The sequence below is a fragment of the Coregonus clupeaformis genome, unplaced genomic scaffold (genome assembly GCF_020615455.1).
Source record: "Coregonus clupeaformis isolate EN_2021a unplaced genomic scaffold, ASM2061545v1 scaf0068, whole genome shotgun sequence".
Lineage (NCBI taxonomy): Eukaryota > Metazoa > Chordata > Actinopteri > Salmoniformes > Salmonidae > Coregonus > Coregonus clupeaformis.
In genome coordinates, this window is record NW_025533523.1 from 765,039 (window position 1) to 778,310 (window position 13,272).

General features: G+C 45.7%; 1 protein-coding gene across 1 annotated transcript in view; it reads right to left on the minus strand.

Annotated features, from left to right (window-relative positions):
* LOC121540346 (C3 and PZP-like alpha-2-macroglobulin domain-containing protein 8) overlaps nucleotides 1-13,272 on the minus strand; it is a 61,542-nt gene that overhangs the window by 44,623 nt on the left and 3,647 nt on the right. Inside the window, exons 2-6 of the mRNA XM_041849156.2 lie at nucleotides 2,868-3,019; nucleotides 1,994-2,016; nucleotides 1,320-1,485; nucleotides 1,060-1,112; nucleotides 489-506 (exon numbers count right to left, since the gene is read on the minus strand). Coding sequence (XP_041705090.1) covers nucleotides 489-506; nucleotides 1,060-1,112; nucleotides 1,320-1,485; nucleotides 1,994-2,016; nucleotides 2,868-3,019 — 412 coding nt within the window. The remainder of the gene's footprint in view (nucleotides 1-488; nucleotides 507-1,059; nucleotides 1,113-1,319; nucleotides 1,486-1,993; nucleotides 2,017-2,867; nucleotides 3,020-13,272) is intronic.

The following is a 13,272-nucleotide window of genomic DNA, read 5'->3' on the forward strand; positions in this document are numbered from 1 at the left end:
AGGGCCACGGGACTGCAGGCTGCAGGTGACAGAATAACACAAACAGCTACACAGTTTCTTAGTCACTGAGCTGAGCTCGTTTACACAGCTTCCTCTGGCATCTTAACACCAAGCAGCATATTTGCCCTGCAAAGATACCGCAGACAGAGCACAAGAGGATGTGAGAGGGACAGAAGGAGAGGGAGAAGAGAGAGGGGAGGAGAGAGGAAGTGACAGACAGAGAGAGGGAGAGGGGGAGACAGAGGGAGGGAGGGATTGAGGAGTTAGTAACAGCAGGAGAGAGCAGCTGAGGCAGCGAGAGCGGTTCCTTTCATGTGCAGCATTAGCTGGGCCTGCTGTAGGGGCCAGGCTGGAGCTCAGAGCCCAGGCCTGTTATCAAAGTGAGTTCTTCCCTGCCCTGTAATCTCCTGCCTGGGGTTGGTAAACTAAACCCCCAGTGTCCCGTTGCCCTCCCTCTAGGCCCGGGTGGTCCCTCTCCCTCCACTTACCACAACGTAGGCCTCAATCTGCAACCATGGGAAGAAGAAGAGTAAAAAAATGAGTCAAGGACAGCACACATATTAGACAAACTGCAAACTGCACAGCCACATGGCAAAATATATCCACCTCCTCCCCCCTCTCCAACAATCATCCATCTGTGAGTGAGAGCGTTAGCCTTTGCCAGCAGCAGACCTTTATAGCTCCAGCCATCAATAAACACACTGTCTACACAGCGGCAACTATATATTTGGAGCCATTTCTAAACATTCAAGCAGAAATGACAAGGTTTGTGGAGGTAAATAGGTTACTGTACATTTAGTGTGCATTCAGGCTCAGGCCAGGTTTCCCCCCACTTCATTACCCTCTGACGGGATGTTGGAAAAATTGGTTTGTAAAAACTAGCTTGCCACCCTTCATTTGAAGCCGTTACACATCAAAGGAGAGGAGGCCAGCTGCTTGGAATCAAGGCCCACTGATACACATTAGGTCAACACACCTGATTCTCATATTTCATATCCCATTCATTTCCTGTAAATGGGTGTGATGTCTTGGCTTTGATGTGGAGACTGGGTGCATTACCTTGTCATTGGCCGGCCTCAGATCCGGAGTGACAGAGTACACGTTGATGAGCACTGGATTGAGAGAGGCACAGATTATTACCCATTTCAATGCATTTCTAATGTAGAGTGCAATAAACAATCCATGTCATGAGCTTTTCTCCTGGGCTGCTATTAAGACTGGCTTCTTACAACACACAATGGCCTATGAATAAATCTATCTACTGTAGAAGTTTATGATTAGGTCAATGACTGCTACTGAAGGGCCTGGAAGGCTGAGACCTTTGTGTTTGGGCTTGTAGACTGGCTTATCCGTCTGGATGAAGACGGCTGTGCCCTTGCTGTCCACAGTGACAGTGGTGTAGTTGTGGAAGATATATCCCCCCTCAGTGATTTGGCGATTCCCCCACACCTTTAACTGGGCCTGACCTCTCAGACCAGGAGGGACCTGAAACCAGGAAGGACACATATCTTCAGGATGCGGTACCTAACACAAAACCACAAAGACCAGTGGCAAACCAGATGCAGAAGTGCATAGCGACCACAGTGGACAATACAATACTATATTTGATAAAGACAGGGGTGGGGGTTAGAGGGAGGGGAGGAATCAAGTTGTGCATGTTGGATTGATCCATTCCAGCCTTTGGGGGCTGCAGACCCATACATGCACATCAACAGCTGTTGCATATTATATTGAGGCTGTTACCTTATTCCAAATGAATGTGCAAAAAGGCAGATGTTCACATACAAATGATGTTAGTGTTGTTTTGCATGTCATCTGTGGAATATGGACAAACTGACTGGGATCTCACTACTGTGCAGCTGGAGCCACAACCATTTTACACTCTTGAAACAACAATTATGTTTTTATTCATAACACTACACAACAAAGATTTAAAAAACTATTAACAAACGATAGATAGAAATGTTGTTAAACACAATGACGTTGCTCTCACCTTTAATTTGATTGTGCCTTTGTCTGAAATTGAAAAATATGAATAAAATCACACATAACAAAGCAAAATATTCTGATCTTTCATGATTGAGTTCTTGTGATTGTGTGGTTGGATTCAAGGAACATTAACTTGTGTCAACACCGGTCCTTGAGGGCCACAATGTATACTGGTTTCTGTCCTTGCATTTTACAGTAATCAAGAATTTTAGTTATATACTGGTTAAACCTTAGATACATCACAATAACCAGTTCTGTGGAATCTCTGGCCAATCAAGGGGTCGACACTAGTTACCACAGCCACAGATTCATAATTATGGCTAAACCCCGCCTATTTCTACAATTTCTATTCATAAAAATCTGATTTTAAACCTAACCATAACCACACTGCTAACCTTATGCCTAATCCTAACCTTAAAGTAAGACCAAAAAACAAAAACAAAAAATCATGAATTTTTACGATATAGCCTTTGTGGCTGTCGTAACTAGTGACAACCCAATCAAGGATATCAATTAATTGCCAGAGTAAAGGAAAACCAGTGGAACTGGAGTGATGCACTCTTTGCAGGAAATACAGCTGCAGGCTCTTTCAATTAAGCGCTGAAGTCCCATCAATTAGTACAGCTGTCAAACAAATCCCACATAGATACACAATAGCCTGGTTAGACAAGCCAGGCTTAACAATAAACCCCCATTCAAAAGCGACATCTGTTAAGGGCCCTGTGAGGTCAGTAGTATACACTTCACCCGACAGGTCAATCAGCCTCACGCTGTGTGTTCCCCTGTAAGTGTGTGTGCACTCAGTGTGTGTAAGAAACGGTGGTGTGTGTTCCTATGTCAGCGTGTGTGTGTGTGTGTGTGTGTGTCTGGGTCCTCACCTAGCACAGTGCCATGGCTGTGTGCCACTGTCTCACCCTTCACAGAGAGCTGGACCTGGACGTGCGTCTCCTCCACAGCGTTGAAGATAGTGACACTCAAGGCCTCCTCCACACCAGCACGGAACACTGAAGGAGCAGCGATTAGGTAACCCCTAGTGTCCAGGAAAGAGAGGGGTGTTGGTCAACAGACAGAGCGCCATGGAAACTTTCAGCCAGGGTTCACAACTTTGGTGTTTGCCGTTTTTTTCCATGTTCTGATAGACAGATTATTCTTATCCCAGTATGCTTCCAGCAAGCAGCAGCACCAAATATCAACACACCAGCGGCCCCAACTTCACCCTCCTCCTGGCCTCCAAATATGGCTGTTTATGATGTTACGCAAGGCAGTATTAATATACACACACACACAAAGTCCTCAAGGGATTTGCAAAGTGAGATCAGGTTTAATTGCGAGGATAGCAGGGACACTGTACCTGTCAGCCAAAAGAGCTCTGCTCTAGTGTTCTCATTGGGTGGTCTGGCACAACTTCTGATGTAACCTAATAGTAGTTGTTTTTTAAACATAATGACCAAGATTAAAAACAGTCACTCTGACATTTAGTTGAGGGAAGACGGCTGTCAGAAGGGTCGGAGGCCAAAGGTCATCCGCAGAAGCACATAAACATTCTGAAAGTCCAATTAAACTTTTACCACTGGTTGGCAAAGGACCACTATAAATGAGAGCGGCATAAAGAGTTCCAGAAGTTCACCAACCTTAGTTTGGAGGCATACTAAGGTTCCATATGGTACTTTAATCACACTATTACATGACTATTACTACAGTGTTATCACATGCTCATTTCACTTTTTTCATGAGTTAAACTGAACAGATACAGTGGGGGAAAAAAGTATTTAGTCAGCCACCAATTGTGCAAGTTCTCCCACTTAAACTCAGCATTCTTTGTCCTCCAAACACGACGAGTTGAGTTTTTACCAAAAAGTTCTATTTTGGTTTCATCTGACCATATGACATTCTACCAATCCTCTTCTGGATCATCCAAATGCACTCTAGCAAACTTCAGACAGGTCTGTGAGAGCCAGAAATCTTGCTTGTTTGTAGGTGACCAAATACTTATTTTCCACCATAATTTGCAAATAAATTCATTAAAAATCCTACAATGTGATTTTCTGGATTTTTTTTTCTCATTTTGTCTGTCATAGTTGACATGTACCTATGATGAAAATTACAGGCCTCTCTCATCTTTTTAAGTGGGAGAACTTGCACAATTGGTGGCTGACTAAATACTTTTTTCCCCCACTGTATGTGATTACACTATCAAAAAGTTATCTGTGTCATTCAGGTGATTGTTTTTTTCCAGACCTGGGAGCTCCCATCTTAAAGTTTCCTTGAGATCAACCAAATTAGAATGAGCACTGAATCCACCAACACAATTGCATGTCTTAATATCAGATCAGGTGGTTAGTATTACAGTGCTTGGGGGCCAGAGGCAATCTAAATCCCAGAGAGTCATGAGAAAATCCCTTGGAAAATGGGGCTTTGGTAATAGAAAAATAATAGGAGGAAATTGACTCTCAGTGTTTGATCTGCAGCAAGTTCAACCAGCTCTTTGATAAGCCTGCGTCAGGTGCTGAGGACCATGCTCATTTTAATCACACGGGCAGATGCATTGAATGTCACAGTGGTTTCTGCCTGCCTCTCAGAGCTCAGTCTCAAGTGCTTGTGGACTGATGTTCTTTTGTTAAGAAAGCTGGTATTAGTCCCATAGCGATCTCTATGGTGTAATGGGCTGGGCTCCCCTCTGGAGCATTTGGCAGCACAGCTTGTAACCCTTTGAAACTATTAACACAGCAGAATTCTCTACAGTTAGGCTCTGACATACTGTTGACAGCAGCCCGACAGATAGCATCCTTAGGGCCTCTTTACACTAGATTAATTTGACGGCACAAACTAGGTCCAGGAGAGATACTTGTGTAGTGTAAAGAGACGGATCTAGATTCAAATCTCTCTTTAAGAGATGTCTCCCACACTACAGTACCTCCGGAGGTAGTGTGGGTGACATCAACACTATGTAGCCCCCTCTGAGTGGTAGAGTGTACAGACAATGGCTCTCCCACACCCAATGATTAATATATACACTAGATGACTGACAGGGGACCATGTTTTGAAGCCACCGCGGCTCCATCTCGGCACTCCCCCACTGTTGTAAGAAATATGTTATAAGCAAAAAAAATCATTTATTAATGTCTACATTTGTTTTTGACACGTTTATTCTATTACAGACACCTTAATGCAATCTTAAATGATATTATGTTAGCTAAACATAAACATTTAAAAAATATATAATTTATTTTACCTTAAAGTATCTTTTTTTGAAAGTACTAAAGTTACTGTCCCCACTGCAACAACAAAAATACTTAAATACATGTAATTTTGTCCTTGAAACATTTTATTGAAATACTGTAGAATTCCATTAATTCCTATTGAGTCATTGAACACTGGTCACTTCACCCACTACGTACAGTGCATTCGGAAAGTATTCAGACCCCTTCACTTTTTGCACATTTTGTTACGTTACAGCCTTATTCTAAAATTAATTAAATAAATGTTTTCCTCATCAATCTACACACAATACCCCATAAGGATGAAGAAACATTAAAATTAAAATAAAAAAAATAAAAAAAAACTTATTTACATAAGTATTCAGACCCTTTGCTATGAGACTCGAAATTGAGCTCAGGTGCATCCTGTTTCTATTGATCATCCTTGAGATGTTTCTACAACTTCATTGGAGTCCACCTGTGGTAAATTCAATTGATTGGATATGATTTGGAAAGGCACACACCTGTCTATATAAGTTCCCACAGTTGACAGTGCATGTCAGAGCAAAAACCAAGCCATGAGGTCGAAGACAGGATTGTATCGAGGTTTATTATGTTTTATAATGTGTAGATATTTCTATAGTGCTCTATTGTTTCTTTGTGCATCTAGCATGTGTTTGGGTCCACATAGCCTGTTTAGTTTGTTGACATGCAAATAGGCATATTTTTCCCATACTGTGCTATAGCCTAAGTTCTCCTCTTTTCTTTACAGAACCACAATTAGTATCAGAGAGAGTGGTATTGTATGTGTGTGTGTGTGGATCTTTATTAAACCCTTGAACTGGAACTACTGCTTCCTCGTGTTCTGAACGGACACCCTGTGGTGGTTGCTACCGGCCTAAAATCCAGCACCTACGTTTTCTATCCCTTTTTATTGGTCCTTCGAATTCATAAACAACCCATATTTTTCATGGATGTCCAAGGATGCCAGTCTCCAGAGAAGATGCTCCAGAAGTTGTGGTTCGTCCCCGCCGTCAAACTCCTCCCCCACATCGTCTGGTCGACTATGGGGTAAGCTACGAGTCAAGGCAGACACCACACACAACACACAACAACACACCACTCCAATGAGGGACCACGAGCAGAGGGCGCTGTGAGTGGAATTAATTACTCTCACAACAAGACCAGAAGCAGCTACCCTCCTGCACGAGATGAGAGAGAAACCCGTTCTTCTTCCAGAACAGTCGTAACGTGCCTGAAGCTGATAGGAGAGGAAACTGAGAAGTTGACATGGGAGATACTGGAGCTATCGGAAGACCTAAATTCATCCGCTTCAATGGATCCCCAACAGTTCAAATCACTACCTTGGGTGTCGTCAGCGCGCACCTGACTGTCGCCGCCGCAACTACTCACCTGACCGACGCCATCGCGACTACTCACCTGACCGCTACGGTCAGCCTACTCCTGATTACCGCCGTAAGCCCTGAACTGCCATTGTCAACCTACGCCTGACCATTGCGACTACTCACCTGACCGTTGTCGTCAGCCCTCACCTGACCATCGCCACTACGACTACTCGCCTGACCATCGCCGCCAGGCCTACTCACCTGATCGCCGTCGGCACTCACCTGTCCGCTACCGCACACCTTCTCCAACCAGCCGGGAGCGGGCCTACCGTGGACCAACTCCTACCATCCCCAACTTCCTCAATGAAGACCCAACGAGCGTTTGCAAGGCTGAACATGGCCCTCGACAATGTGCTGCCTGTAAATGCAACAGAGTGCTCCAAGTTTCAGATATTGGTGGACCACCAGAAGTTTGAAGAGGCTATGCTAATTGCCGACTCCTACAGCAACAGCAGGTATCCATACAGTGACACCATGGAGTCCCTCACAGAACTGTATGGCCAGCCTCACCAGCTTGCCCTCCAACGCATCGCTGGGTTAATGGATGGCCCCAACATCAAGAGTGGTGACACCAAGGCATTCCGAAGATTCGCTCTGAGCGTGCGTGCCTTGGTTGGCATGTTGAACCCCATCAAGACACCCATTCCAACCCTCCTTCACCTGGCAGGGTGGCTCGAGTACGAGGTGAGAGTGCAAGTAGATGGCACGCAGTTCAGTAGTGACCAAAGCAGGGACCACCCTAGCTCACGCCGAGATCAGCGTAAAGACAAATCCTTCCCCAAGACCACCACCATCCTCCACGGAAGTGAGCAGAGAAAGGATGAAGCCAAAGTCTCTGCACAGAACCAGTCTCCGGAGGAAAGGTCACGGGAGAAGCTAAATCAATATTGTCTGTTCTGCAACACCACGCAGCATTACATGAATCAATGCACCAACTTTCAGCTCCTTTCCAAAGAACAGAAAGAATCCTGGATCAAGACAAATAAAAGATGTTGGAAGTGTGGACGCGAACACCAAGCAGCTCAGTGTACTCTCAAGGCTAAGTGCAAGAAGTGCGAGAAGAAGCATCTTCAGATTCTCCACGAGGTCAACACTAGCCCAACTGCTTCAAAGAACGCCAGCACAAAGGCGCCAACTGAGAGCATTTGCCTGGTGAGCTCCACTGAAGAGACCCTCTACGTTGATCAACCTTCCGTTTGCAGCAAGGTGTTGCTGAAGATGAGTCGAGTCATCTAGCGGAGCGGCAACAAGTCACTTGACACGTACACCCTGTTGGACGACGGGTCGGAGCGCACTATACTTCTACATGAAGCAGCAGAGCAGCTAGGCCTCCAAGGCAATCCTGAGGACTTAGCACTTCGTGCGGTGCGTCAAGATATCCAAGTCATCCATGGAGCTTCTGTGTCATTCTCTGTGGCCCCTGTTACTCAACCAAACAGGTCCTTTGACATCCACAGAGCCTTCACAGCTGAAGAGTTGGGCCTTGCACCGTACAGTGTGGGAAAAAAGTATTTGATCCCCTGCTGATTTTCTACATTTGCCCACTGACATATAAATGATCAGTCTATAATTTTAATGGTAGGTTTATTTGAACAGTGAGAGACAGAATAACAACAACAAAATCCAGAGAAACGCATGTCAAAAATGTTGTAAATTTATCTTACATTTTAATGAGGGAAATAAGTATTTGACCCCCTCTCAATCAGAAAGATTTCTGGCTCCCAGGTGTCTTTTATGCAGGTAACGAGCTGAGATTAGGAGCACACTCTTAAAGGGAGTGCTCCTAATCTCAGCTTGTTACCTGTATAAAAGACACCTGTCCACAGAAGCAATCAATCAATCAGATTCCAAACTCTCCACCATGTCCCAGATCAAAGAGCTCTCCAAGGATGTCAGGGACAAGATTGTAGACCTACACAAGGCTGGAATGGGCTACAAGACCATCGCCAAGCAGCTTGGTGAGAAGGTGACAACAGTTGGTGCGATTATTCGCAAATGGAAGAAACACAAAATAACTGTCAATCTCCCTCGGCCTGGGGCTCCATGCAAGATCTCACCTCGTGGAGTTGCAATGATCATGAGAATGGTGAGGAATCAGCCCAGAACTACACGGGAGGATCTTGTCAATGATCTCAAGGCAGCTGGGACCACAGTCACCAAGAAAACAATTGGTAACACACAACACCGTGAAGGACTGAAATCCTGCAGCGCCCGCAAGGTCCCCCTGCTCAAGAAACCACATATACAGGCCCGTCTGAAGTTTGCCAATGAACATCTGAATGATTCAGAGGAGAACTGGGTGAAAGTGTTGTGGTCAGATGAGACCAAAATGGAGCTCTTTGGCATCAACTCAACTCGCCGTGTTTGGAGGAGTAGGAATGCTGCCTATGACCCCAAGAACACCATCCCCACCGTCAAACATGGTGGAAACATTATGCTTTGGGGGTGTTTTTCTGCTAAGGGGACAGGACAACTTCACCACATCAAAGGGATGATGGACAGGGCCATGTAACATCAAATCTTGGGTGAGAACCTCCTTCCCTCAGCCAGGGCATTGAAAATGGGTGGATGGGTATTCCAGCATTACAATGACCCAAAACACACGGCCAAGGCAACAAAGGAGTGGCTCAAGAAGAAGCACATTAAGGTCCTGGAGTGGCCTAGCCAGTCTCCAGACCTTAATCCCATAGAAAATATGTGGAGGGAACTGAAGGTTCGAGTTGCCAAACGTCAGCCTCGAAACCTTAATGACTTGGAGAAGATCTGCAAAGAGGAGTGGGACAAAATCCCTCCTGAGATGTGTGCAAACCTGGTGGCCAACTACAAGAAACGTCTGACCTCTGTGATTGCCAACAAGGGTTTTGCCACCAAGTACTAAGTCATGTTTTGCAGAGGGGTCAAATACTTATTTCTCTCATTAAAATGCAAATGAATTTATAAAATTTTTACATGCGTTTTTCTGGATTTTTTTGTTGTTATTCTGTCTCTCACTGTTCAAATAAACCTACCATTAAATGTATAGACTGATAATGTCTTTGTCAGCGGGTAAACATACAAAATTAGCAGGGGATCAAATACTTAATTCCCTCACTGTATACAGTGGGGGAAGAAAGTATTTAGTCAGCCACCAATTGTGCAAGTTCTCCCACTTAAAAAGATGAGAGAGGCCTGTAATTTTCATCATAGGTACACGTCAACTATGACAGACAAAATTAGGGGAAAAAATCCAGAAAATCACATTGTAGGATTTTTTATGAATTTATTTGCAAATTATGGTGGAAAATAAGTATTTGGTCAATAACAAAAGTTTCTCAATACTTTGTTATATACCCTTTGTTGGCAATGACACAGGTCAAACGTTTTCTGTAAGTCTTCACAAGGTTTTCACACACTGTTGCTGGTATTTTGGCCCATTCCTCCATGCAGATCTCCTCTAGAGCAGTGATGTTTTGGGGCTGTCGCTGGGCAACACGGACTTTCAACTCCCTCCAAAGATTTTCCATGGGGTTGAGATCTGGAGACTGGCTAGGCCACTCCAGGACCTTGAAATGCTTCTTACGAAGCCACTCCTTCGTTGCCCGGGCGGTGTGTTTGGGATCATTGTCATGCTGAAAGACCCAGCCACGTTTCATCTTCAATGCCCTTGCTGATGGAAGGAGGCTTTCACTCAAAATCTCATGATACATGGCCCCATTCATTCTTTCCTTTACACGGATCAGTCGTCCTGGTCCCTTTGCAGAAAAACAGCCCCAAAGCATGATGTTTCCACCCCCATGCTTCACAGTAGGTATGGTGTTCTTTGGATGCAACTCAACATTCTTTGTCCTCCAAACACGACGAGTTGAGTTTTTACCAAAAAGTTATATTTTGGTTTCATCTGACCATATGACATTCTCCCAATCCTCTTCTGGATCATCCAAATGCACTCTAGCAAACTTCAGACGGGCCTGGACATGTACTGGCTTAAGCAGGGGGACACGTCTGGCACTGCAGGATTTGAGTCCCTGGCAGCGTAGTGTGTTACTGATGGTAGGCTTTGTTACTTTGGTCCCAGCTCTCTGCAGGTCATTCACTAGGTCCCCCCGTGTGGTTCTGGGATTTTTGCTCACCGTTCTTGTGATCATTTTGACCCCACGGGGTGAGATCTTGCGTGGAGCCCCAGATCGAGGGAGATTATCAGTGGTCTTGTATGTCTTCCATTTTCTAATAATTGCTTCCACAGTTGATTTCTTCAAACCAAGCTGCTTACCTATTGCAGATTCAGTCTTCCCAGCCTGGTGCAGGTCTACAATTTTGTTTCTGGTGTCCTTTGACAGCTCTTTGGTCTTGGCCATAGTGGAGTTTGGAGTGTGACTGTTTGAGGTTGTGGACAGGTGTCTTTTATACTGATAACAAGTTCAAACAGGTGCCATTAATACAGGTAACGAGTGGAGGACAGAGGAGCCTCTTAAAGAAGAAGTTACAGGTCTGTGAGAGCCAGAAATCTTGCTTGTTTGTAGGTGACCAAATACTTATTTTCCACCATAAGTTGCAAATAAATTCATAAAAAATCCTACAATGTGATTTTCTGGAATTTTTTTCCTCATTTTGTCTGTCATAGTTGACGTGTACCTATGATGAAAATTACAGGCCTCTCTCATCTTTTTAAGTGGGAGAACTTGCACAATTGGTGGCTGACTAAATACTTTTTTTCCCCACTGTACCTACCCTGTTAAAGCCCTTCAGAAAAGGTATGGGCACCTCAAAGGCATTCCCCTTCAACCGCTGGATCAGGCGCAGCCGCTACTGCTCATCAGATCAGACTATCCCCATCTAATCACCCCAACAGATCCAGTGCGTTTGGGTCCCCCTGGTGGACCTGCCAACATCAAAACTCAGCTCGTATTGACCCTTCAAGGCCCTTCAAAGTTCCTGCAGCAAAGTCTTGCTCCATAACAGTGCCTTCATACATCCCTTGTCTCTCCATCTTCAGAGCTCTTCAGCCATGTAGAGAAGCTCTGGCAGTTGGATACGCTGCCGTACAGGAGTGAGAAGCTTGTCACACGGCATCTACTGGAGGAGAAGACAGTCAGGGTCGAAGTGGATGGGGTTCAAAGGTACGCCACTCCCCTTTTGTGGAATAAGAACCTTCCTCCCTTGGAAGCTCCGAAAGAGGCAGTACTGGCTCATTGGCGAGGGACAGAGAAGCGTCTGTCCAAGGATCCAGACAAAGCAGCAGTGTTCAACGCAGAGGTTCACAAGTTGGTGGAGCCCGGCCAAGTTCAGAAGGTATCCCCAGTAGCAGTCGAAGAGTACCAAGGCTGGTACATTCCCCATCATATGGTCCATCAGAATGGGAAAAACAGAGTCGTCTTCAACTGTTCCTTCAACTACAGGGGCAACAGCTTGAACAAACAACTCTTTCCCGGACCTACCTTGGGAGCTACTCTGCTTGGAGACCTTCTCCGTTTCCGGGAACACTCTCTGGCCATCAGCAGTGACATAAAGGGGATGTTCCATCAAGTCCGCATGCTACCCAAAGACCAGCCTCTTCTCCGGTTTCTGTGGCGAAACCTAAACCGTGATGATTACCCTGATGTCTATGAGTCGCACGTTCTTCCCTTTGGGACGACATGTAGCCCCTGCTGCGCCACGTTTGCTCTTCAGAAGCATGTGTTCGACCACAGTGAGGCCAAAGAAGATGTGCACTTCTCTGTAGAATGCTGTTTCTATGTAGACAACTGTCTACAAAGCCTCCCGTCTGCGGATGAAGACAAGAAACTGGTGGACAAGCTGAAGCACCTTCTTGCTGAGGGAGGATTCAAGCTACTCCAGTGAGCCAGCAAACTTCAAGCAGTCATCGAACACCTACCTCAAGAGTCCAGGTCGGAGAGCAGTGAGCTGTGGTTTACCCAGGATGGCGTGGAACCCCAAGAGCGCACCCTTGGATTACGATGGCAATGTCTGACTGACACTCTTGGATACAAGCACGGTCACATGGAGAAAGTTGAACCCACCATGCGCAACATATGTCGGATCCTTGCCAGCCAGTATGATCCACTCGGCTTCATTGTCCTATACACCACACGGGCCAAGGTTGTGGTCCAGAGGCTCTGGAATAAGAAAAGAGGGTGGGATGACCCAGACCTACCTGAAGATCTTCTCCAAGCGTGGCTTATTTGGGAGAACAAACTTCCACAGCTGTCTCAGGTCACACTGCCAAGGTGTTACGTCAGCCCCGACATGGAAATATGATGAGCAGCTGAGGCATCCGGGCCCAGAGAGGGTGTTTGCTGAGTTACGTTGAAGGTTCTGGATTCTGAGATGGAGGGCAGCTATTTGCCGTTTTCAGCTTGGTTGCAACGAATGCGGTTAGTGGTCAGGCCTGCCAGCTGTGCCTAGGATGGCTGACCTGCCTCCAGCCCGACTGCGGCTCCACAAGCCTGCATTCTATTCTACAGGCATGGACTGCTTTGGACCGTATATCATAAAGATTGGCCAAAGAAATGAAAAGAGATGGGGCATCATCTACACATGACCACCCGGGCTGTACATGTGGATCTACTGACGAACATGGATTCCGATTCGTTCCTACTGGCGTTGAGACGCTTCATCGCTCGAGGAGGAAAGCCCTTTGAGATCCTGTCTGATCGAGGAACAAATTTCAAGGGAGGGGAAAGAGAGCTACAGGAGGCCTTGAT